We start from the raw sequence: 26881 nt of genomic DNA on the forward strand, positions 1-26881 counted from the left end.
CCATCAAGAGACTTCATTAAATAAAGGAAAATGAAATATAATGAATACTTAACTTGAACTTTTTTTGGTCAATAAATTGTATTTTTTTATTGCAATTTCTCCAACTTGGGCCCACCATGCTGGGACCAACCCAGAGGGTCAGTTAGTAAAGCAGTCACTTATTGCATTTCAGAAGCATCTACTGCCTCTCTGCAGTGCAGTAAGATAAGGAAACAGTGTTGACGGTGCACACGCTAAAACCACATAAGGAAATGTACCGTTGAGAGTCCTCAAGAGGCTGTTTTCTTTTTAGACACACTAAGAGCTTGAGCCATTTATTACAGCACACCACCCATGATATTTCACTATGCAATATTTAGTTTATTCACCCCTTCAGGAGGCACTTAAAAAAAAACCAAAAAAACCCAACAAATAGCTGAGCTTTACTCTACACCGACAAATCGTCTCCATTTCCTCTCTCCATCAGCTCAACAGGAACCCACAAGGATACCATAGAAGCTGCAAAACAAAAACATCTAAATTCTCAAGGCGTGCTCTTTTACGAAAGTAATCTTTCCTCCTATGTGATACAAAAAAAATTTTATTTTCCCTCAGCTTAAAGCCGGGGGATTTTTTTTTCCTGCCTGTACATATCAGTGTAGTTTATTCAAAGACAGACATAAAGGCAGCAGAACAATATCTAAAAAGCCAACACCACAATGAAATGCTTGGGTGAACAATAAATAGCTATGCAATTTATATGTTAAAAGGATTCTTGGATATATTTCAGTACGAAGAGTAAGGGTAACATCTTTGTTATTATTTGTGTACTCTTGTATAATAAAAGATACATAGTAAGATCTTTTCTATTTTAATATGCAGCTGCATCCCTGATAGCTTTGGACTATATATCTGAATTTCTCGATTATCACATTTGTGATGCAGAATTCACACTGATACATGTACATTCATGCAGTTTTTAAATAAACGATGACGGGCTCCGTTTTAAAACTAAGATTACGAAGATGAGCTAACCTGATTGTTTGCCTAAAAAGCAGCCTGGAAATGTGTAATGCGAATGTCTAGAATAATACACACACAAAAAACAAATCACACATACAAAAGAGAGATTCTCCCCCCCCCCCCCCCCCCCCCAAAAAAAAAAACAAAAAACTATTTTCCCCATAGGGACCCTTACGCCAAATAAAATACAACAATGACAAAGTGAAAAGAATAAAATCAGTCCCGGTGATAACAGAGGTGCATGCAAGAGAACACCCATTAAAATTAATGGCTTCATACTCCTTTTCTATTTCCAAATGAAGCAAAAGAAATGGTGGCAAACTCTCTCTGTCCTTGTCTGAAATTCTTCCATTTGCTGGGGAGTGTTCACAGTGCCAGTCACCAAGGGGGGGGGGGGGGGGGAGATTGCTTGTTTCATCTTGGTTCAGCTGAGCTGCTTCAGAAAGAAGCACGTGTACAGTCTCGTCTAGGTCAGGAAGAAAGAAATCGAGCTCCAGAACCCCTGAGAGCAAGTCCAAGTCCTGCTCTGTGTGATTGAAATGTGATAACACAACATAGATACACAAATACACACTCGTGCACGCACGTGCACACACACACACACACACGTCTGACGCTTTCTGCCCCCCCGCAAGCGTTGTTGCAGAAATGTTGACACATACATGCACAGCCACAAACGAATGCTGATGATTGGATGGTTGTGCTCAGTGGGCGCCGTCATCCCAGCCACAATCGTTCTTCTGCTTAGCCAGTTTACGTACAAGTCTCTCAAGCTCCTTGCGAGACTTCTGCTCCTCCTCCAGAAACTGCTTCATCCACTTATTCTCCTGCCACACATTGTGTAAAATAACAAAGTTAAGATATATCAGAGCCTTTCAAGCATGCGTTTCACAATTTTTGAGGACATTTCAATTCAGTTCACTTCTTACTCACTGCCAAACACCACCCCAAAACACCAAACCTTTCAATATTTTATTGAGGATATACGTCTAAATAGCGAGCAGTCAATTTTTGAACATGAGAGTCTCCTTCGTGCTTGAGTGTTTGCACTCATTTCTTTCATCTCGTCTGCTCTCGGTTTCACCATGTATGCGTAAAAGCCCCACCTCCCCACACATGGAGCAGAACTTCAGTTGGAAAAAACGAAATGATTTCATTACCAGAATTAAACGCTGAAAGTGACTGATTATATATGTCCAAATGACCAAACAAACTTAATCTGATACACAAAAGAGAAAAGCAATCAGGAAAGGAAACAGAGTGACTGCTTCCCCTAGACAACCTACATTCTTGCATTAGTGATCTCCAATCTCACTCACCTTTTTAAGCTCATGAACCTCATCCTTTAAAGCGTACACGGCATCAACCAGACTCCTGAAAAAAAGGGTAGTATAGTGTTTGTGTCATACTTCAAGATATGATATGCACGCTTTAAACACCCTCTCCATCTCAAAGAAAGCTAATTATTTTGCACTTCAAACACATATGTATGTACATCTATACCCACACATATACGGTTGATAGACAGCATCTCAACAGGTTAAATGGGATTAACATCAAAACTCTGAATCTATCTGCAAAAAAAAGCACATCTGAATACACATAAAAAGAGTACTAAGTAATACTATTCTTACTTTTCCTCAATAACCGTCTGCCCGTTGCTCTTCATTTCCTCCACAATGATCTTCTCTTCCTCTGGCAGGAGCACCTGAGGAACACACTCTTTCCGTACCGCTGTATAAACACACACACACACACACAAAATAATGATAAAGCTAAAATCATTAGAGCATAACTCTAAAAAGGCACTACAGACGCAATTCATCCACATCATTCTGCAAATACACACCCGTGGTGCTCTGATGCAGGCTGGCTCCCGTGCAATATGCCTCAATTACCCTCAGAATCTGAGCATCCTCCTCTAGAGCAACTGTACCTGTAAAAACCAGAGATTGCCATTATTACACAGCACTCTGCTGAAATGAATGCAAATGACATTAGAGGTGTAAGGTAAGAGGTTTGTTCTGTGTGTGCTCTTCTTCATTGTTCATTTTAAGATAAAGCAGCGCTGCAGAAGCCCCAAGTCTGCTCTAGTGATTTCTAAACCATATATGTTACATTATTTCTGAGCAACATCATTAAAAGAACATAACTTCTTGTTTAAAAGCTTGTTTTGAGCAATGCTTTACACCTCCCATTCCCTAATATAAAGCAAGACACTTACTTTTTCTCATGTGAATGTCATCATCAGAGGTCTTGCGCTCTTTCCTCCTATTTCCTGGCAAGAACCTCTTAGGCCGTGGGCTCTTGCTGGTATCCTGGAGGTGGTCGACAATAAACTAAGTACATCTCTGTACACAAAATCCCTCCTCCTACACACACAGAGCAACACACTTCTGAAAGCCAGTGGTCCAAACCAACCAGAATGCAAGCTTAAAGGGATGTGCATCCCATGTGAATAAACATCAGTAAACACACATACACCACACACAGAAGTCCATCAACAAACACAGCAGCAAGCATGTAATGATGACCAAGACCAAATTAGCCAGTGATCTGTGTTAATATGTACCTTGCCTATCAGAGTTTTACAAAAAAAATAATAAATACTATGACTTATTTCATCACCTTTTTTTTAATCTACATCTTTACCCACATCCCACTGCAGCAAAGGCAGAAGAAAAATACTTTCAATATAAAAGCTTTATCTGTGGTCTGCATCAATTAGAAAACCATGAGAAAGGATCTTATCTAAATGATTTAAACCATGTGGTTTTATGAGCTGCTGACTTTGGGGTCAAAATGATGGTTTCACTAAACACATGAAAAGTTGCGCTTTGATGACTAATTAACGTGTTAAAAACGATTCCTAAGTCACGGTGAGGGTGATGTACTTGTACCATTACATACAGGTGCTGCAAAATGACTTGAGAACATCTTATGATGTCATTTGCCCCGTGTCCTTGGCTGGAACTGAAAAGTTGGTCGAACACGCAACTGGAAACAGTTGATTCATGGGACATCCCTAAACTTCGCTGAAACGATTTTCTCATAAGAATCAGGAGGACGGAGTGACTCCTGATTGTCACCACCTGTCTTTTGAAACCACTGAAGAGGCCACAGGACTTACAATAATGCAGGTGCATGGTGTAAAGGTTGTTTCCCTATATTGGTTTTGTGTGCGGGGAAGTCATTTCCCAAAGTTGAAGGAAAGGTAGATTCAGGTGCTGTTCCATTAGCAACTCGGCAATTACTCAAGCGCAGAATGACCTCACACGTAAAAGGTTATGAAGTATATGTATAAGAAGCTATTTTGGCTAACGTGTTAAACAACTGCTTGATCTGACTGACTAAGCTGAGCTTTTCCGCTCATTTAGAAGTTGGTGTTTAAACTTGTGCACCTGTCTGGATCAAAAACAAAAAAACACTATATCATTATGCATGAAGAACATAGTTTCCTTCCACCAGGTTTTCCATTAAATGAAATTGAACTTCAATGAAGTGGGATGTCATCTAAGCCATAAAAGCATACTTAGTCTGCTGATAATTTAAATGTGGAAACATATTCATGGCTGAATGACTGTAGAACTCAATATGCTCTGTGCCTACAAGTCCAAAAATAGCTTCCCTAGTACAATTTTCTTCTATTGCTCCTTCAGAGAAGGATTTCAAAAGATAGCTGATGCCGTACATGACGACTAGAAGACAAATAGCAGGTTTGCGGCACCACAGAAACAGGAAACTAACAGATGATAGCAAGAGAGGGGTGATGCAGAGAGAGCAATGACATGCTAGCTCAACACTGGAGATACACACACACACACACACACACACACACACACACACACACACACACACACACACACACACACACACACACACACACACACACACAGGCAACCCCATCCCACCTTTCTGAGCCCACATCCTCCCACACACAGAGAATAGAAACACAGTGAGGTCTAACCTTACCTTCATGATATAAGACATCCTCTACAGAAGGCAGAATGGAGAAAGAGAGAAAGGGGAAAATGTGCATGAAAAATACAATGAGAGGAGGATGCGCTAGTGAGAGTTAACGATGAACATTTTTAAAAACCCGTCTGCCATTCACCTATTCTTCGTCTGTGCAGAATAGGGTGATTTTGGTTTCGTATAAAGAGAGACGTATAAAGAAAAGAGAAAACTGACAGAAAGCCAGCAATGCATTCAGGACATGTGCATGCAATCTCTATAAGATAAATAGACCCAGATGGCTGCAAGCATGCTGCTTGCTCCCGTCTTCAAGTTTGTTGTCAAGAAGGCATAAACACATATTTAAAATACAAGCTATTAAACAAGACACATGTTAGTTTGCAGATATCACATGTGATACACTGATATCTATTCAACACATTACCAGAGTCAAGTCTAACTGAAACTTTTAAAACTGCTGACTTGATACTTTTGTGAAAAGCGTACACCACCCACATAAGACCACACCGTAAACATCACATCGCTCATAGACAAGTAGCTCATAACCACTGATGCAGTCATCATTCTTAAATGCCAGGCACCCTTGGTGACCTTGCTGCCATTACTGGAAAATATTTCCTCAGAACAACACCTTGACTGCCCATATTTCAGGAACAATTTCAGTAGTTTCAATTTTGTTCCCCTTCTTGCAACTAAAGCTAAAATGATGCTCGCTGCTTGCCTTTGAAAGGCCACTTTAGCTAACTCACACCCTGCACTGTTAATGTCACAGCCATTACCACATTTTCAGAGCCTGTGACCACATACCTTTAAGCTGTACGCTCCAAACCATATTTTGTTGCGCTGATGAACAGCATTAATGTGAGTTACTGCATAGCAATACCACAGTTCCTTCGATTAATGGTATCAGTCTATAACCACTAAATGATTATTTAGAACAACATATTACCAAAATATAAGTTCACTATGTCTCACAAAAAGTAGTATTCAGATAAGACCGATCAACTACTTTATCCAATTGCAATAATCTTAGTAGGAGTCTCAATTCAGAAGAGAGTCCCACATCTCTTCTGGTCCATCAATTTTAAATTAATAATAAAAAAAATTAAAAAAACAGAGCTAAATTCCCAAATAACAGATGTGTATATGTTAACTAGTTGAATGAGAACAAAGAAGCAGCTGTTTGGAACACTTTAGTATTGCAACACCTCAGTACTTCCTGTGTCCGGTGACATTTTCTGGCATCGTTGTATTTTTACTCAGTTGTATATAGCATTCGTATTCTATTTTTATCTTATTGTATATTTTTATTCTATTTTATTCTACTGTATATAGTATATTATTTTATTCTATTCTGTACAGCTGTGTACTGTATTTATTCTTATTGTATTCTAATTTTTGCGTCATAACTTTTGCACTGTCCACTTCCTGCTGTGACAAAACAAATTTCCCACGTGTGGGACTAATAAAGGTTATCTTATCTTATCTTATCTTATTTGAGCCATAATTAGTGCTGACACTAGAGTGGAGGACAGGATGCTTTGATTTAACCCATATGATGCTTTACTAGTAAAATAATAAATAAATGAATGAATCTATAACTCTAAGTCAAGATAATACTCTATGTCTTTTAAAACTAACTGAAGTGAACCCAGTGCCTCCAAAAACAGCATCCGGTGAAGTGCACAGTAAAGCGAGGATTTCACACATGTTTGTAATCTCAAACAATTTTCTCCGTCCTATTAATTGTAGGAATTTTTCATAAAATGAAAGTTAACTTACAAACATGGACCATAACTCATACACGCACACCTCTACTTTGTGCTTCAATTTTAGTTTGTACATCTGAAAAATGTAACATACCAGACAAAAATGGAGACTACTGAGCTCTCTCGTGTGTATAAGCCGAATGTTTATATTTAGTTTATTTAAAGTTCGTGTGCTTTATTTGTTTTTTAATATTTATTACGTGTCTAGTTTTTATGGCTCGAATTTCATTAGCATTTAGTGCGTGATGTAATGGAAGGCTTAAGCTAAAACACATCACTGTAAGACTTGACAAGTTACCAACAAACACGGATACAGCGGTGGGCAAGCAGAGGAAGGGGACTTCTGCTATTGGTACAGTTTTCTGGCAATGTATCGAATGACTGATACTAAGAGACTGGTGTGGGCTTGTTCGTGCAACTTTCTACCTCTTTGTAGCCCAGAGCAGCTGAAGGTTTGAGGGGAGGTGCGGGCCGCAGACAGCTGAGAGACCAGGGCTTGCTAATCTTTGGTGGTTCCAGGGGGCCACGACTGACGCTGCTGAAGCTGCCCTGGTGATGTGGGTGAGTGGTGGCGCTGATCATGCTCACTGGTTTACCATCTGCGTTCTGCATTGAACCAGACAAAAGGAAGCAAAGCAAATACTTGAGAATTACTGTGCATGTGTGGTGAAACATGAGTCTGCCGTTTGTCACTTTTTGGTTTTCACACCTGGGAACTGTGTAGGATTCACTTTTGGTACTGTTTTGAATTTATGTATACGTGTGTCTGTCTCTGTCCTAACCTTTGAAATGGTGCTGGCAGGGCTTCCGCCTTTGGTAAAAGGTTGAAGGTGCTCTAGCCATTCCTGTAACTCCTGGGCACTGCTGCAGAACACTGTAATGCGTTCAATCATGCTTCCTGCAGCAAATAAGACAACACGCAATAAATGAAGAGCTGCTTTCCATCACAGGTGTTACATACAGCGTTTACATAGACTCATGATGGGCATGAATGTCCTCAGAACAATGAGAAAGGTTAAGTGACTCAGTGAAGCTCTAAGGAGAACTGCTGATTTACAAAGTCGCCAAGGTCGGGAGAAAGACCCAGACTGTCAGTCTCAGGTGGGGTCTTCAGGAACAGCCCAGGAACCACCAATGCTCAGGCCTGCCATGAACAGGGAACTCTTTATATCGCCATGGACTGAAAGGGTGCCAACCTAGAAAAGAAACCGCTGCCTGGAAAAACCGACGTTTTTTCTGGGCAGCGACTACAATTTCCACTGCTACCCACATGAACAAGCCAAATGTCTTCTGGATCAAAGTTTTATGGTATGATGGGAAAACGATTGCATTATTCGGCCACAATGATAAGAAGTATGTACCAACTGTAGTTACCAACTGTCAAGCATGGTGGTGGTAGCATCAAGGTGCACTGAGAAACTTGGTAAAGGACATTTAACCAAATATTAGTAGGGGTGTATGTATATTTTTGCCCCTGTTCGGATTGGAGAAAATCTAAAATAAATTAAAAATTGTACAATTATTCTTTCTTTTAAAGTAATTAAAGGTTTATGCTAAATAATCATTCCACCCAGGATAAAGAACAATTCACAGAAATCATCTAATGCCCCAAATTACCATGACATTCACGTCCATGATGAGTGTATGTAAACTTCTGACCACAACTGTACGATTCATGAGACCAACGTATGTCACAGCCAGAGCAGTACCACCCATACTTTATATTTTAGCAATAATCAAAGCATGTTTTGAAAAACCTTATGGTTCTAATATTGGAAGTCAAGCCACTGAAAATATGAGGTTTCACATTTACAAACAATCACATTTATAACATTTCACATCGTTATACAGAAAACAGCTTTCTTTAAAAAAGAAAAAGAAAAAGAAGAGTGGAATAATGGATGGATGGATGCATTCCAGCTTTGGATGTATGGCTTTTTTTTAAAGGAGGCCAGACTGACTTCACCATTGGGCTAATTTTTTGTCACACGGACAAAAACCCTGCTTTGTACAAACACAATGAACTAATGAAAGCATGAATACTTTACAGAGGAAAAGTGTTTTCCTGAATCACTTCAAATGTTAAATGTTAAACAATTCAATGAATTGGTTGGTCAAATAGTTTATTATTATGTAAGAACAATATCACTGTCCTCTCAAATCTTTTTTTTCTCTTTATTTTTGTCCTAAAATTTGAGATTTCAAAACAGGATAAGTGGAAGGAAATGGAGGGATGGCTGGTTGGATTTTAGATGCAAACCTGTGATGTCAAAGGCAAAGTGGGAAATGTCTCCTTCTTCCGCGTGCCTCGTTACTGTGGTACCTGTTAGAGGCAGTCTTCCCTGAATGGAGGAAAACCAAAGAGAGAGGAACACTCAAGTGTAAACAAACTAAAAGATGCAGTACTGTGTATGTCGTGACCAGAAAAAAAAAAGGTTAATCAAGGAAAATCAGGACTGGATAACATTAGGGACAACTGACGTTTAATGAAACACATATGTAACATGTATATATAAAGAAAATTTTGAAACTGAGCAACTTCAAATCTTTCTTCAATTTATTCTAAGATAGTATCTACTTCATGCTTTAGACAGTGTTTCCACAACTGATGGAATAGAATGAAAAAGGAAAACCGTGCATATTTAGGATTTATATTTAATACTCTATTTATTTATTGCATAGGCTGCTGTTTGCAGCTGACTGAATACATTAAGTTTGACTAAACACTAAATCAGCCACAAGTTTGTGCGCGTTTTCAAAGCGTTTCTCTAGATGGGAGGTAAACGACATACCTGATAAATAAAGCCACTCATCCGGGGACTGGCAGACAGCATTACTAACACATTCGGGAAAAGCATAAGGTAACGCTCCTCTTTTTCCTAAAAGAGAGACACAGTAATTATTTTTGCAAACCTATTGTGAAGGTTGGAAAATGCATTTTCAACAACAACATTGATCGGTTATGTTTTTTTTGGTGTTCTTTTTCTTGAGTTATTCAAGGTAAACCAAAGTGATTCATTGCACTTCTTTGCAAGAAGCAAGCCGTTTCAGGTTTCCCTCCTAATGTGACAAAAAAAAGTGAGCATATTTTAGCTCTGGTTGCAGCAGGCCAGTTTGGGAAAACACTTGCTTGTTATATGAATGGAAATTCAAATGAGCTATGAAACAAATATGGTAATTGTTATGCTGGTTGGAAAGCGGTTGGCAGTGATTAAAAAAAAAGAAAAGAAGGGGGGGATGAATCCAAATGTGTATCTTGGGCTTTCTTCCAACCACGGACTACGAATCGACCCCTACACAGAAACCACACATGAAAGAGGAGACGGCTTTTGGGTCTGCCTATGGCCTACTTAGGTTTCAGTTCTCATACTTGAGGGGGGTAATAATTTAGCAACAAAGGGGAACAGATTTCCGCACCTACAGTTCCTGAAAACTAGAAACTTAGTTTGTTTTAAAGATTGCTACACTGCTGGATCTCAACAGGAAAAGAGAAAAATGTACTACAGATAAATTATCTTTTAATTAACAACAACTATTTGTTGTTATGAGAGAGCTGTAAAGGAGCCAGGCAGCTTAATTAATTAACTGATATGATTTTTCTTAAATGCCACAAGGACTGGCTTTCAGAAATGGGAAAATACTACCAAACCTCTGATTGTACACATATTCTAAACTGACAAAAGGATATTTTGTATTTTGTATTATTGCAGCAGTTCCACTATAGTTTGGCTGAATGAGCTTTTTCTCATTTAGGAAAACCTCATATCTCTCACCTCACTGCAGCCATTTCTCACATGGACCAGGGACGTGTAGGCCACTTGACCAAGACTCTTCATGCTTTCTCCCTCCCAGCCCCGCACAGGTTCTGACAAGATCTGCAGCTCCAGGTTCTTGCGCTTCCGCAGATCCTGGCACTGTGTCTTAAGCACACAAGCACACACAAGATTACAAAACTATGCAACATGCTGGTGAAAATAAATCTGATATTTTTCTGGACCCTTTTTTCTTGCCTTTTATTACTACTGAGTAACAAGCAACAGGATAATCTCTCCCCCCTGTGGATATGGCTTTGAAAATGTAACCATTGCCATGTACGCAAAAGGCATAAAAACTAGCATGCAACATAAAGTAGTACATTTTTCAGGTGCTGTGCAGGGGTTCTCCCTCTTCAAGCAGAAAAAAGTGACAATGCAACATTATCACTTTCCACTGCACGTCAATCAAAAATTAGGGTTTTTTTTGTTTGTTTTTTTAAAGAGCACTGTAAATTAGCATAGCATTTCTAAAGTACCAGAGATCCTAACCACACTCAAAACACACAAAGAAACGTCAGACTTGCAAATTACAACGGAGAGTGATAAGTGATGCCTTTTTTTGTTTCCCCAGTTTCCTGTGTAGAAGAAACGAGTGAGTCACTTTATCTGCTCTTATGAGGAAGTCAAAGCAATACCGGGGAATTTGTGTCTCAGGGTGGCGTTCGCTCAGGTATAGTGCGGTTGCTCGTTTCTAATCCAGCTCTTTTAAGATGGCATTTCAGTTCCCACCCACCTTAGGAACAATACGATCACTCAACTTAAAGCAGAAAAAAAGGATCACTGCATTGTTTCTGGTTTTTTCCCCCCTATCAGAGCTCTGTTTGATTATGAGGAATTGTGCTAAACTACACTGTCGAATGAAATGAAAACATGTAAACACGAAATTGAAAGCGTGATAACATTATTTACCAAGAGCGTCATTTCCACCATTAACTAGTTCCTTATTAGCGTGCGTATTAGCAGCACAATGGCTTTTATGCATCACCATTTTCTACAACTAGTAACCATTTTCCCTCAGTTACCATCCAAGTCCTGTTTAATAACAATATGTAAGGATAATAAGCTTTACTTTGTATAAGCCTCATTACAGAAGATTGCACTGTAACATAAGCAGTCACTCCCTATTATCTGCAGCTGATCTGTTTTTGTTCAAAAGAAACCACAAGTGTTAGTTTCCAAATAACTGTATCGAGCTTTTTTAACTCAGAATACAGTTTTCATTATTTTATAAAACTGCCTACTCTTTACACCAAGATCCGACGCTGAAGCACACAGCTACTGAAATGACTTCACCAATTATTCAGCTATTCTTAGTAAATGGATTACACCTTGAAAAAACTGCAGATTTATGCATTTGTCATTAACTGCCTTAGCGAAACCTAAATTGGCGAATAACGTGCAGGCAAGACCTCACTATAATTACTACTGCTGGGCACTATTAACACTAGCACACTTAAGCAGTGGTCCCAACCCCTGGGCCACAGACTGGTAACGGTCCGTGAGTCGTTTGGTACCAGGTTGAGGCTCGGGTGTTAAATTTATGGTTTTCAGGGTTTTTTATCGTTTTTATCGTTAACTTGGTTTTCCTGGGTCTTTTCCCGTGTGTTATGAATAAAATAATTTTTTGCTACCGGTACTGGTTTTATTTTGTTGTATTTATCCGCGACACCTTAAAGGCCGGTCCGTGAAAATATTGTCAGACATAAACCGGTCCGTGGCGCAAAAAAGGTTGGGGACCGCCACACTAAAGGATTAATGAGTGCTTTATAATGACTAAAAAGGTTGAAAATGTACTCATAAATCCTACAGTACATTAATTTCACTAAAACATACTATGATTGACTTAAATAGTTGATGTGCAATGTATGTGCAATGTGCTGTTAAATGTTAAGTATTGATGTATTGATGACAATTAATTACTATTCAAGATTATTATTCTGGGAAAAAATGACATTTTAATAAATATAATCCATATTATTAATTTTATGCAAAATGTATTTTTTTGGATAGTAAGGGTGGTAAGGTAGCACGGTCCTGTAAGGAGGAAATCCAGGAGCTTCAAAGTCTGTCATGACATTATCCAGGCTTCCTCTGCAAGTTCACTTCGATCCTTCTGACTTACCAAAAGGCTCCTAAACGCCGCTGTTGCCTTTACAATGTCAGTGTAGTCAGGGTGGGCTTCCTGCGGTGCAAATGAACATTACAGGTTTAAACATAACAGTCTTTATCCTAAAGGAATACAAGAGCACATACAGGTATACTGTGCAACACAAAGGGAATTCAAGGACTGAAAAAAATCATTTAATGCAAGTTGTTTAATTTATGAAAATACATAGTGTAACTTTAATGGTAGTTTAGCTTCTGTAAGTAAAGCAAGTGAATAAAACAGTAAAAAAATATTGTATTTATACTTGTATATAATTTCAGTATGCTTTTTATATGTCTATGCTCTCTCCTTTACCTCCACATGTCTCTCTAGCTCCTGTAGCAGGGTAGGGTATTTTTCAAGCCTCATGAAGGGCTTACTGAGGCTGGTGGTCAGGGTCATGACTCCTCCAGTACTTGCTCCATGACTCTCCATGAACTTCTCAAGTTCCTCACTAAGAAAACACACACACACAATTTATAGGCAATATTTTATTTGGGGGAGTGTGTCCAGGGAAGAAGTACGGGGGGGGGGGGGGAATCAAAGATTACGGGTAACAAGAAAAATCACAAGTTTTTGAGTCTAGATTGCATGCAAGCTGTAAGCCAGGTATTTATAAATTATTATATAAACCTTCATTTTTACTATATAATAAATTGTAAGATGGGCTTTAAAATTATAACATAACCATGTATTTCTTGCTGTGCTGAACTGCAAAACGTAGGAGTGAAATTTTGTATTTTTAATAACACAACGTTACCATATACAACACACATTAACCACATTATCAAAAGCTCTCACTTTCATAGAACTGTCCCACCAGTAAAATGAAACAAAGTGTGCAGAAAAGCTCAAAGAATTAGTCATTTTAACACAAATACATCCATGTTTCATTAAAGTGACAAATGACTCGACAGAGTTCAGAAATCTACACTAAACAGTGGAAACACTGCTGAGAAACAATAGGAGTATCCTCATAAAACAACACCATGTGATAAGCTTTGAGTATATTAATTGTCACGCTATTCGGTTGTTAACGAGATCAGCAACTCGATTGGAAATGCAAACGACAACCTCGGACAACAGCACCTCTTCCTGTTTCCTTAAATAGAGAAATAAAGAAATAAATATAAATAAAAGTTAAGCTATATTTTTGCCTGGTAACAGGTTTCTATATGCTACAATTTTTTGAGCTGTGGTAGTCATCATATATTTAGATTTTTTTTTTAAAATGTAATATTTGTATTATGTTCATGTTTTGTGATGGTATATTGATGAAATCAAAAGTAACAACATATTACCGCACACTGCCCTTTATTTGTTACAGCAAAGCGAGCCGATCGCACTGCAGAAAAACAGTAACCCAAGTGTATCACATTTGTGGTGCATGTGAGATTTTCACATGCACCATCTTTGATGGTCAAATATTTCACAGACAGTGCAAATCAGGTCAACATTGGTTTGGTGCAAATCTACGTCGTTAGCTGCAACATGATCGCTTCAAACGTGGTTTGAAGAGATCGTCATTCATGAGTTTCCACGATCCAAAACATAAATCTGCAGCAGCACTAACTGGTACAAAAGGGTAAATGAGAATGTGACAAAAAAGGCTCCTGCAACTGAAATGCAAATGTGCTTACTGTGAAAAGCGCTCTGTGCGCCTGTCCCCATAACCACAACGCTATACACAGTATCCTGTCAACAGTTGACTTCCTGTGTGTAATTCAACTTAATCTTCAGCTCGCAGTGCAGAAATAGACTAGACGCCTTAACATTACCCAAGGCGGTACTGTTTAAACTGCATCATGGAACTTTCATTATTATTACTATACACATAAGAGAAGCCCTTACTCAATAAGAATAATGAATTTTTGTAGCAACTGAACTCCCAGAAACATCAGGAGACAACACGCACGTTTGACACAAACACTTCTTTACCTTTACTGACACCTTGTGGCTCAAAGTAAAACGGCATGAGATCATTAAAATGGTGCGCAGTGCCCCCAGAAATTAAACATAAACAAACCACATATTATTTTCTCCCATATCATATTAACCCATATGGAAAAAAAGAGGTGAAGGAGCTTTACTGTATCAAACTTCAACTTTAGAGTGCACTTCAAAGGTCAGTTTAAGACAGCACAGCATTCATATCCAAACAATGACAGATTATATTAAACCTAGGATATTCCCTTCTTTGACTGCAAAAACTACATAATTTGCTGGGCCTTGGAGATGTCAAACTATGCAGTACTTAAAGAAAAAAGGCAAAAGAAATAAAAACAACTGTCACCTGCAGAAATTTGTTTAGTTTTCCCCAGGAAAGTATTTCATTCAGCTTTAGGTCAACTTTTGGCTTTTTAAAAGGGGTTTCATGGGATATATTATTGTCTAAGGAATGCCACTAACATTTATTAAAAATGCAAAACAATGTTTAGCTAAAATAATCAAAATTCAATCATTGGAGAGGATTGGTTACAAATCTTCACCACTGGTTTCTTTTCGCTTTGAAATTAAAAGGCGAGACTTCTCTCTGGCATGTCTCTACATGGCTGACTCTGGTGTTTTGTGTGCAGGGGGGCTGACCTGTGGTCGGTGAGGATGCAGACAGCTGAAGGGTGGCTGGAACAGTAAGCCAGGTACAAAGCCTTGATCTGACACATTAGGTTTAGATAGCAGGCCGCCACTCGCTGCTGTCCCTCTGGGACCCTGCAAAGTCAGAGAAACAGAGCCAAAGTCAGAGAGGTGAAAAGAGCGGGGGGGGAAAGCAGGATCGTTGTTAAAGAAAAGAAAGACACAGAAACAAAAGATGGCACAATAAATAAAATAAAAGAAGCGAGCATCTGTTTTTTCCCTAATTTTGTTTAATTTTAGCGATAGCTCTCCAGGCTTTCAGAAATTATGTCAAAGTGTTTCTTTGGACACTGGCTGTTTTTTCACTCAGAGGCAACTAACTCAAGGACTGAACCAGCATCATCTCTACGACACAGACAGGTTGGTAAATAACAAGTTAAAATGCTATTTTATCGACTAGCAGCCTGTCGCAAGCACACTTCACTTGTTCTAGTTTCTTGCTGAATCTATGAAAAATACCAAAGATGATGGAGTTGATACACATAAAATAGCATTTTTACAACAACAGGGCAATACCCAAAGAGCTACAGTATTAGCTGAAAACTTGGTATATCTCAGCATAGTGTACAGTGTGTCCTTATGAAATTAGAGGAAACTGTACTTTTGAATGACAAAAGTGTTTAAAAAACAAAACAAACAAAAACAAAAAACCCCCACACGCAAACATCTACAGAACATGAACTCAATCTGAAAACCATGTCCTTAAGAAACGGGAAAAAATCCGACAAAGACCTGACAACATCTGGGAGATACACCTGGACCTTCAGTTGAGAAGAGTGGCTATCAAGAAGCAATTTTTAAGAAAGGGAAACGAGCAGAAAAGTCTGAGGTATACCAAATTCCACAAGAACTGAACTGAAAATCAGTGACAACAGGTCTGAAGGAATCCAAATTTGAAATTTTTGGTTGAAATTGTCCTTATTTACAAAGGAAAGACACAACAGTGAGTGTCCAGAGCCATATGTAAATCATGGCGGACGCTCGGCCATGGTTTAGCTTCATTCCTTGAGCATTACCCCAAATGCATCGCCAGCTGTCATCTTTTCTGTCCTCTTTATAGAGCAACATCCAAAGAAGAGCCTCGAATCTCCTCTAAGAAGCCTGGAGAACTATTCCTAAAGACTACTTTCCACATTTCAGTGTATCACCACCTCTATCTTCCGTTTTCGCAGTAAATTATAAACAAATTAGAGGTGGTTTAAGTCTGTAAATATAAGATTAAAGCATTAAGCCCAACTTATTTCATTAGAAATATTTCAGAGGTGTTTGGACTGCACAATCTATGCGGCTCTAAAACTTCTTCACCACCAGTGCATAAACAAATCAAAAGGAATTTTTCAAATATGTGTGTGCAATATGTAGCTGTGACCCATTTCAAACACTTTATCAGCTCAGTTTCAAGATGATATTTGTACCAGAAAGAAATAAATAGGAAGAGATGTCTGGGAGGAAGGAAGTGATTGCAAAAATATTATCAAGTATGTTTGTGCAGCGTAAGGAATGAGATGAAACTTTTAACTAGTAATGTTTTACAGATGTGTTTCGCTATGTTTTACAGAGCAATCACAGGAGTAGGGTCCATTGTGGTCCAAATGTTGCTCTTTACTAAGAGTGGTGTAAAAGTAGTTAAATGTAACCAATGAAAGACTTTTTCACACATCTGCATCCAGAATTACTTACTTAGTACATTCCTCCAAAGCCAAACAAAGTCCCTGCTGGAAGCTATTGATATCCTCCAGATTTCCACACAAGGTGGCACTGTCTGCACTGCTGAGCCTAAACACAGAAGTTATTTTAGAATTCACTGCAATTTCGACAAATTCAAAAATACTGGCACACATGTAAACATTTCTCACATTAAGCACAGTTGTAATAAATGCATGCAGCTTTTTATCCTATCATGATCCTGTCACATCTGCTGTTTTATTGCCCTTACTTGTCACTGGATTGCAGGGGTCGTAGGTAACAGTTCAACACTGTTTGTAATTCTTTGAGAAACTCTCGCTCGTGTTCTAAGATGTCCTGTACCACCTGGAGAAGCAGCACAGTGAGCAGAATATTTAACATCTCACACACACAAACGAAATCAATGACACAAATATTAAAAAACTAAACAAACTAAAACCTAAAGAAAGTCTGACTGGCAGTATTCAAAAAAACGCACAAAGTTGAAGCTGAATCCCATAACCTTCCAGATCTTAATTTATTCTGGTGAAGTAAATCACTTTCGATCAATGATTAACATCCGTCAGCACCAAGAAAATGTACATTCTGACTTTAACTCCATTAAACATCTAAGATACAACATTTACTATTCCCAAATATTAAGATAAGCTCTGCATAAAATACCTTTTAACCAAAGTCTTACAAAGAAAACGAACTCATTGTCCTGCATAGCTCCTACTTACCACACTGTAGTAGTTCTTAGTCAGCTGAGTTCCTTTAGGTGACAATGGTTTTTCTATAGAGAGAAAAGCAATAAGGATTTTTAAGCTTCATAGAATTACTTGATTATAACCATCAAAAAAGATATTAAATGCATTTATATATTTTGAGGGGAAGAAGGGGGAAATAATTATATATGTCCTATTAAAAAAAAGAAGTTGCCATTAAATACTTAAATACATAAACTACAACCTCTTTGTCTAACTTCCAAGACAGATTTTTCCCCCTCGTATTTCCATATTTATTCTAAGATGTATAGTATAGTATAGTATTTATTTTATTGTCATTGTCAAGAACAATGAAATTGCATTTGGGGCTTCCATACAACCCAAAAAAAGAAGAAAATAATAAATACCCCTTAAAACCCAAGTGTACATATTTAACCCAGTGTGACTCCAATGCAATAAGACAATCCTTAGCAATAATGTTCGTAGAAATTCAGACAAAGACCTGAGAAACATGACAAAATACAACAATGCACCCATTCAATATTATTGTACTGTGAGATATGATATCAGATATGATAGTTATCTATTTAAGAAAGGGGGGGGGGGGGGGGTAGGAGGGGGAAAAGAATAAAGATATGATGCACCAATGCAGACCAGTTGCAAATCATATCAAATACTTTGTGGTATATATTGTCAGCTTTTGTGTAACTGCGCTATTCTATCACAGTGTTTCTGAAAAAAGAAAAATAACAATGCCAATACAATACCATCAGGACACTTTCAGATATGCCAAATATGGTCATAATCTCAACTTCTCTTCCTGCACTATAGTGCTGAATGGCCAGAAAAGTGCGTTTGCAGAAGAATATGGTGAAACGGTTGATCTTTTGGATATAACATTTCATTTCTCGTTATTATTTTAGCACAAGATATTTGTGTAAAATGTTCTGATAGTTAACATATGAATCAATTTATCTTGAGTCTAAGTAAATGTTAAGGCTAACTTTGAAAGAAAAAAAAAAGTTTAGCAGAATGGGATGACTGGCAACGAAAAAGAAGGTGACAGCTGTCTACAGCAAGGAAGTGTAACACAGCACTAAATGCAAATTACAGAAACCAAGAAAAATTTCATTTTTGCATTTTGTCCCAAAATAACAAACTCATAACACCATTATACGGCTACATCTCTGGAAAAAGTAATTTCACGGTCCAGACAGAGCAGCGAAACTCACCACAGGGTTTGATCTCCCGGACGTAGTTACTTGGAAACCAGCCCGTTTTGCCGTTGAGCGTGCCCTCCCACCATCCTCCCTCCTCCTGGCGTGTCACAAGGATCACTTCACCTTTATTGAATGACAGCTCATCCTCATTGTTCTGCTTGAAGTTGAAGCGAGCCTTTACCATCAGCTGCCCACCTCCACCGTTCTCAGACATTTCCTGTTGAGAAAGGTCGTCACAGCCCGAAAGCAAGACATCCAAATGCATCAGCAGGTTTCGATTATACGTTTCAGGTACCTGACAAATGGCTGGTTTGTTTTCAAACAATTCAGTTGTTATTTCAAAATTTGTCTTAAAAAATTTAATCAAGAAATCTACGGCTCTAATTTTATATTTCTGCGTTTTGTGATTATTGTTAAAATTGTACCATTAGCAGCCAAGGACCCAGCCACACAGCCACAGAATGAATCAAGTACATCTGCCAATACAATGATTCATCTACACTTCATGGTAGGCATTAATAAAAATATACACTCTGACTAAACTCATACGCCGATGTAGCGATGTTGCTTGCAGTTAGTTTAAACCCGTTACAAGCCTTCAAATACCTTTATGAGTGTGCCTGTCCCCACACCCCTCCTCTGCGACTGACTGGTCAAGATGCGCTTGATACATAACACGCTTGCTGACTGTGACTGTGTCTGGCAGGAGGTTATTTCGCCAGGAGGTAATAGTACAATCCAACCACAAATGTGGGCAGAGAAATGGACAATGAGAATACTACTAATACTTTTTAAAGTAACCACCTAACTAAATAATGCAAAACAAACGGACAATTAGCTACATGTAAAGTAAATGTATAATGAAATTTCCACACCATCTTTATTTTCTCGCTTTATGTAATTATTTCTTTAGTATGATGGGTGCAGTCATCTGTGCTAAACATCCACTATATGAGCTGCAAACAATATATTTGTATAAATAACAAAAAAAAAAGTGAGACTGTACCACTGATTTGGATTGTCTCCGCAGAGAGCCTTTGGATTTGGCAGAAGACAGCGTGTGTGAAGACGCCTGACTAGGAGAGGGGGTACCGGACTGAGGACATCTCTCAGCAGCACAATCTACAAGCACACACACAGGAAATACAAAGCCTCATACGTCAGTTACCTTTATGTTTAAAATTATGACTCTCTCGTGCACACAGTTCATGCAGGTACACATACTTCCATGGGCTGTCAGCCTGATGATAATTCAAGAGCGTGGCCCATCGCTTTGTGCAGCCCCAGGACATTGAACGCACACGGTCCACAAATTTAGAGTTTCTCACAGAATAATGTGATTTAGCCAAAACTGACACACTGTTCCAAAAAAAGATCAAGCAGCTGAAAAATCACAAAGCAACTTAAAAAAAAAACAAAAACAAATGTACGTATATCCAAGTGGGCATTCAGTCCAGCAAATATGTCTGCTTGAAGAGAAAATCAAGCTCAAGTTTATGTTGCTGACACCGAACCCCTCTAGGCTGTCATCGCTGAGCCACTGCAGCAGAGGAACTGTGATTTAGGGTCAGTAGCTGCCAGTTGTCCCACAGCATGACTGCAGCTCTAGAAATGGGCTGACCGAGGTATCAATTTTGTTGTCAGTATTGACTTGAAAAGTGACACATGGTGGTACTGCAAACCTCTTCTAAGCTAACAAGCAGAAACACTTACTGAAGACTGCCTATCAAATGCCAACTGGATGCTAGCCAAATCCACCATCTAATCCTTTAGGAAAAAAATCAGAGAAGAATGGAAAATAAAGTGAGGGGACTATTTAGCCTTTGTAACCTCAAATTCAGATCAAATAAAGAGTTCAGCTTTGAGGCTATAAAACTGGCGAGCGCTTAAGTGCACTTTCACTAGCAGGAAGAAAATGTGACGCTTTTTACGTAAACTGCATAACATCTTTTGAAGGGAAAAGGCTACCGATTCACTATTATTTTCCATATGCAAATATGTCCGGGTGCCACACACTAAAGCCTAAGAAATATGAGGAAAATGGCACTGAAGGCAGTGGCAGGTGGGGCTCATGGAGTCTGCATGCCACTCGTCACACACAGAGAAGCCTAACAAGCCCGTCTGTCAGCTAAGCTCTGTGGCTGCCACTGTTACTTCAATATGCATACAATATTCAAAGCAGTTAATCTAAACAAACACAAACTCTGGGCGCAGGAACACAAACGACAGGAGCTGACCTCAGAAGAGGACATAAAGCAATAATACAGAGGACCACTTGTATTCAATATCAACTAAATAATCAACTTCAAGTCAAGCTCAAATACAAGGATGGAAGAACAGCTGCTGGGCATTGCTAGCCTGTAAAACATTTGCATATCAATTACATCTGAGCACTGAGAGACGCTTCTGTTCCACATTTTACACAGTGGCATGCATCCTGCTTTTGTTTAAGTGCATTCAAGACTCTGGTCGTCCAAAAAGAAACTCCTTGAAAGTGTTAATATTCCACCAAAGGAAGGTAGGGGTTGGGGATGGTCACGAGAAATGAACAAAGCATCTGATTTTTCCAGGTGAACAATAATGTGATCAAGGCCAAAAGCCTAAAAGAGTCAGCCACACAAAAAAAGTTGTTCTTGACACAACAAGTACTGCTCAAGCTTCAACCTGTTCAGCATGTATGATCTTTTCTGCACCGCGGAAGTAGGTGAAGTTGGGCCAGGAGCCTCTGCTCTATTCCTAAAATATTCTGTAATTCTGAGACACCGGCATCACTTCATCACTGGGAACAACGATGATGTCCAAGTAACATCTGCCTTAGGTGGTTATAATCCCCACATGACCACTTTTTGAACCTAATGTCAACTATGAAATCAAGGATCGCCTCAAAATTTGTATTTTTTTGCCAAAAGATACTTTGCAACAACTGATGTAAAATTACCTCGTCTGAAAGTATCAGAAAATAAATGATTTCAGAAAACCTTCATATCCTTAAACCACCTTGTTTTTGCAACATTCATGACTGCGTGGAACAGCGTTCTCGATGGACCACAGTGAAGCCACAATGAGTCCAAAACTTAAGGGTAAAAAAAATGCATTTACATCACAGGGCAGCAAATTAGCAGCACAATGTACTGACTTTGTTCATGAACTAACTGACAGAATAATCGAGCTAGTGCAGGCTGAATGCCTCTGTCCTGAACAATCATCAAACTGTAGCTGAGAATAAGGTTGAGGGTCTTTGGGGACTGGAAAAAGCTGAATAGGACACAACATGTCCTCAAGCTGTTGGCGCTGAGAAGTAAAGGGAACGACTTAAGTAGAAAAACATCTTTGTAACACAATGGAGAAAAGAAAGTGGCTTTCTCGAGTGAACAATTTTTTCATCACTATGTATGTATGTATGTCCTCAAACCACTATGCTGAATAACTTGATATAACAAATTACAGACAGCAAATTCACATCAATTCACAGAGAACAAAATCAAATAAGCCAAATGAAGTTGAAGGAAATGGCCCAAAACTTGATGATGGTGCAGTTGTGTTAACTGTATTTAAGTGTATCAGTTCAGACGCATTACTATAAAAACAAAACAAAACAAAAAAAGACTGGACATTAACACATGCATGTTCTCAATGACATGTGTAACAAAGCATACAGAGGTGGCAGACTTGTTCTAAAAGTTGCTGACTGAATAATTCTAAGGTTCTCCGACAGCTGTTAGCCGGATACTGAAGCGAGATTGTTATTAACTCGTCAGTCGCCCCAAACAGGGACTCTTGAGTAAAGTAATTAGCCCCAAATTGCTGTAGGAATGCTGCAATGCGCACTACTTTGTGCTGTGTCCTTACTGAAGAAATGCATTTGAGGAAGGGATGCATGTGTGTCTGAAAGCAACACTACAGTACTCAGTTACATAAGAAAACAGAAAAAAAGAGAGCAGGGTGTTTTTTGGGGGGGTGTATTAGGCCAAGGATTCACATGAGTAAATATGGCACACAGCGTGACACAAACACAAACTGTCACGCCAGCTGCCCACCTATACTACAACCAATCATGATATCGAAGGGCTCCGTGGATACAACTGGTAAATTAAGGCAGAAGAACACCAGTCTCATCAGGACACATATACAAGACATGACATCTTACCGGACTACTTTTCACATAAAGCTACACGTGCTTTCGCTTCATTATCTCAGCTCCATTATTATAGGAATTATTTAAATCAAGTGACAATAGAGTGTACCGAAAAAGTATCCAATTCTTTCTTTTCATAACATTAGAAGAATTTATGTAGACTAATGGCCCTTTTCTGCTGTCAGTGAGGATGAAACATTAACAATCTCCAACATTCAAGATCAGAAAGAAGGTAAATTCTTACCTTGTGTTGCAAAGTTGACTGCCAGCAAAGTATTTAGGACCTTGCCAAAATTGTCACCAGTGTATAACCACTCTGGTTCAAACACCTGGATGGAAAATTTCAAAAGGTCAAAATTAGATCTTTTCTTCCCCTTCCCCCTCTGATTAAATAGATCTGAGTAGGAATGCTTTTTTAGTGCATACATCCACAGCTAGAGAGACAGAGACACTCACTCCAGGTTATTGCACAAACAATGGAAAGAGACACACATAATGAAATGCACACAGGGATTTGAATAAGCCTCTAACAAGACAGACAAAAACTGACATGTTGAGTATGACCCATATTCTGTGTCTTAGCGGTTTGTAATAAAACAGGCAGCGTTGCAGGCACACACAGATGCTCACTCGCACACTGCTGCTCGGTCAGTCTCAGGCAGCTATCTTCTTTCCTCCAGTGGATAAGGTTTCACATTTTAAATAAAACATCTTAAATATAGTGTTTGAGTAGTATAACCTGCATCATGAGTCGTGTACAACATCTTTAAGTGTGATCATTACATCGCTTAATGTGGGACGAGCCTTAGGGTCGATGTAACTAACAAGACTTGCGCTACAAGTTGAAAAAAAGATAAGGAAAAAACATAACATTACCTTTACAAATACTGGCTTTACATCACCAAAAGCAAAACAAACCGTTGGTCATCACGATAACTGTTGCCAGCATTCACAAAAGTTTTGGCAGGGGTCAGTAGTTTCAGTGAAAATGTATTTATGAGCGTAAAAATCAGAGCAAATAAATCTTCACGTAGAGTTAATAACACAGAACAAATATTGGAGAGCCCCAACAGTAATTGATGCTTCCTCTTTCTGCATCTCGGAGCAGAAGTGAAAGCAGAATTACTGCTTTCTCCAGTCACAGGACAAACAGGCATTATCAGCTATAGCAAAAAGGGATGAAAAGTCCTCTTAACATGATCACATCACTGACCAAAGGATGGGCGAGGTTTGCCATAATGCCACACAGACATCCCCTGGCTGCTACATTTAATAGCGCCTCTCCAAAAACTTCTGCCCATGAGCTACTGGCTGGCTGCAAAAGGTCTAATTATGGGCTAGGGCACAGTTGGTGGATAAAAGCAAAGGGGACCTCCCAGACATAACAAGCCAGCTGGGCAGACCTACTGAACCACTTGACTTTGCAGTCAGCCAGCCTTGCTGACTCAATTGGCCATTTTAAAGAAACCAAGCGTTGTAATTCAATACCAAAAAATATTATTTTTAAAGCTGGAAGAGACATTAACGTCCAGTGTGGTGGTAACAAACAGGCTGGTACAGAGACAGAGTAACCTCCCAACATCTGGAAAAGATACACCACTTTTCAATATTAGGGAATGCACTGAGCGAAACAGCACTGCTTTGGGGATTTTTGACCTGCAGCAAAACTAACCATTAAGTCACGAGTGCATGCAGGAGAAAATTTATTAACAAGGAAGTAAATGCTGTTCAAAACTAAGTTGTACCAGTTTGAAAACAGACAGTGAAGTCATGCGGGCCAGCACTTCACTTCCTGACTGATTAGTGGGAGTGAGTGACAGCATGTCTGTTTATATGTCTCACTCCACATGGACGTGAGGGTAAAGCATATGCCAGCAGGGTAAGCAGATCACAACACAAGCAAGAGTGTGTTCACATCTTGCAGTAGACAGGAGATAACGGCAGAGTGAGCTCAGTGTATTTCAACAAAACATGCCTCTGAATATAAAACTTGACAGACCACACATTGAGATAACTTACCTCCACTTTCAAGGACGAGCATCCTTTTAAAAACTCCTTGATGTTGGAAATGCAGTCTGCTTCAGTTCTCGGGTCCTGGCAATACTGAGTACACGAAATAAATATATAAACACATACCTCGGCTTAGTATGTCAAAGAGGCATCTGACACACTTATCAAACGCTCAAGGCCAAAGCTACAAATCACTTCGGTACACACTGAGCCCCGCAGTAAGTAAGAGAGATGCCGCAATCCGACTGTGGCAACCTAAAGTTAAGAAAATAACTGTAGATTCTTCCTGCGTCTCCTTCATGCATATATAACCATTACCACCACAAAACCGCCGTCAAAATAGCCTTACTCAAGCAACTTCCGCTCATTTTACAGTTTCAAAATAAAATCCCCACCGACGAAAAAAAAGCTGACGTTTGTATTTTTTTAAGCAAACTTCTAACAGTTCCCGTGAGACCAATGTAGTACTGCCACAGAGAATGTATGTAAAACTAGGGTGATCGGTCTGCCATACAAAGGAGAAGTTACTACTTCCGATTTTGTTTCGGGCTCGCGTTGTCGCCGCTTTGCGCTTTTTTTTCTTTTCTTTTTTTTTTCTTCAAAGGGGAGGTCGCACCGGGAAGAGCAGCCGCTCAGGAGGAAGTGACGAACTGTCTTTGCAACTGTTATTTATCACTATCAACTTTGCCATCTATAACAGTGAACACAAGTTGTGATAAAATTTATCACCTTTAAAAAAGGACACAAACAGTGTGGCGAACCTCTCCGTTTGTTCTGGACAGTACGGCCTATGTGCAATGTTTAGCGCACACTTGCTACTCAATTTGCCCTGTTTTGGTGGGTGTCCACACTGACTCGCACCTCTCAAGAATGCGGAACATTTCTGTCGCTTCACAGGAAACCATATCGTGTATTCACAAGTCTGAAACTCTCTAACTGTTGTTGTCGTTTTTGAGGCGACACCTATCGCACAAAACGGTCACAGACGGCTGTTCAAACTTCATGGTTCGAGTTCAGTGAGCTACAAAATCGCAAAGGCCTGCTGGAGGGAGAAGTTCTCGTCGGTATCACTTTAATCAAACCCCTCCCTTCTTTTCACCGTCGACGGATCTTTTGGCATTTGTTGACTCGAGTTAGCTTAAATCAATAACTCACCTTGGGAGTGAAGCCAGGTACGAGGCGCTCCGAGAGCTTGCACAGGACGACTCCATCCTTGAGCGAGGTTTTCAAAAACTCCTCCGGATCCGCTATGTTCTTTTTAGGCGAGCTAAGCACTCCTAATGATATCAACCACGTTACAGTCTGCTCCTCTGGATTCATAGCTCCACGAAATGACCATTGCCTAAGCCTGCATTGCTTTTAATTTAAAAAAGAAAAAAGCTGGCGTCCTGTTCCGTATCAATATGCAACTCACATCCGCACTTCTGCTAGAAGTTAAAAAAAAAAAAAAAAGAGGTGGGGGAACGACGACGCTGTTTCTACACGCAAAACTGATGATCACCCCTACTGGCAAATAGGCACCTCAACAATAGTTTTTTTTTCCCCGTCTTCCCCCTCTGCAAAGTAGCACATGCTAGTAGAGGGCAATCATATTACATACTGAAATGCTGCAAGGCTCAGAAAACCGATATATGCAAATTGCATACTGATAACTCAGAAGAGGCAACTATTTAAGTCTAATATAATAAAGAGTAATAACTTCAACATAATTGGGTCAAATTTTTTTCAAATATGGAAAATGGGTCATCTGCCACAGGAAGCCTTATATGGGGGAACATGTGA

The 26881-nt window shown here is 39.2% G+C and overlaps 1 protein-coding gene across 2 annotated transcripts; it reads right to left on the minus strand.

Moving 5' to 3' along the window:
• Nucleotides 1–1126: 1126 nt before the first annotated feature.
• arhgef6 (Rac/Cdc42 guanine nucleotide exchange factor (GEF) 6) lies at nucleotides 1127–26669 on the minus strand. Of its 2 annotated transcripts, XM_086302328.1 has the most exons (22): nucleotides 26255–26665; nucleotides 25109–25192; nucleotides 23334–23418; nucleotides 19961–20076; nucleotides 18967–19171; nucleotides 17750–17802; nucleotides 17278–17372; nucleotides 17022–17117; nucleotides 15294–15416; nucleotides 13023–13161; nucleotides 12684–12743; nucleotides 10520–10666; nucleotides 9539–9625; nucleotides 9007–9088; nucleotides 7529–7644; nucleotides 7173–7352; nucleotides 4975–4995; nucleotides 3227–3320; nucleotides 2852–2938; nucleotides 2637–2736; nucleotides 2322–2376; nucleotides 1127–1829 (listed from the first exon to the last, which is right to left on the minus strand). In XM_086302328.1, exons 1-22 carry the CDS (start codon nucleotides 26417–26419, stop codon nucleotides 1707–1709), a joined length of 2313 nt encoding a protein of 770 aa, XP_086158454.1. In that variant the 5' UTR covers nucleotides 26420–26665; the 3' UTR covers nucleotides 1127–1706. The 2 variants fall into 2 exon arrangements, with proteins under 2 accessions (XP_086158454.1, XP_086158461.1); XM_086302335.1 differs by lacking the exon at nucleotides 4975–4995 and having other exon boundaries at nucleotides 26255–26669.
• Between the last annotated feature and the right edge of the window lie 212 nt (nucleotides 26670–26881).

This window comes from Aulonocara sp. 'chitande type north' Nkhata Bay, linkage group LG2 (assembly GCF_057382095.1).
Source record: "Aulonocara sp. 'chitande type north' Nkhata Bay isolate Kocher_YH1m ecotype deep benthic linkage group LG2, A_spYH_male_GT1.1, whole genome shotgun sequence".
NCBI lineage: Eukaryota > Metazoa > Chordata > Actinopteri > Cichliformes > Cichlidae > Aulonocara > Aulonocara sp. 'chitande type north' Nkhata Bay.

Bases quoted from the DNA above. Each gene is read 5' to 3' on its own strand.
- arhgef6 (XM_086302328.1), bottom strand. From the start codon at position 26,419: ATGAATCCAGAGGAGCAGACTGTAACGTGGTTGATATCATTAGGAGTG. The intron at 7,353-7,528 runs GTTAGGACAGAG...GGTTCAATGCAG, and splicing joins CTGCCAGCACCATTTCAAAG to AACGCAGATGGTAAACCAGT. The intron at 1,830-2,321 runs GTGAGTGAGATT...AATGTGTGGCAG, and splicing joins AGGTTCATGAGCTTAAAAAG to GAGAATAAGTGGATGAAGCA.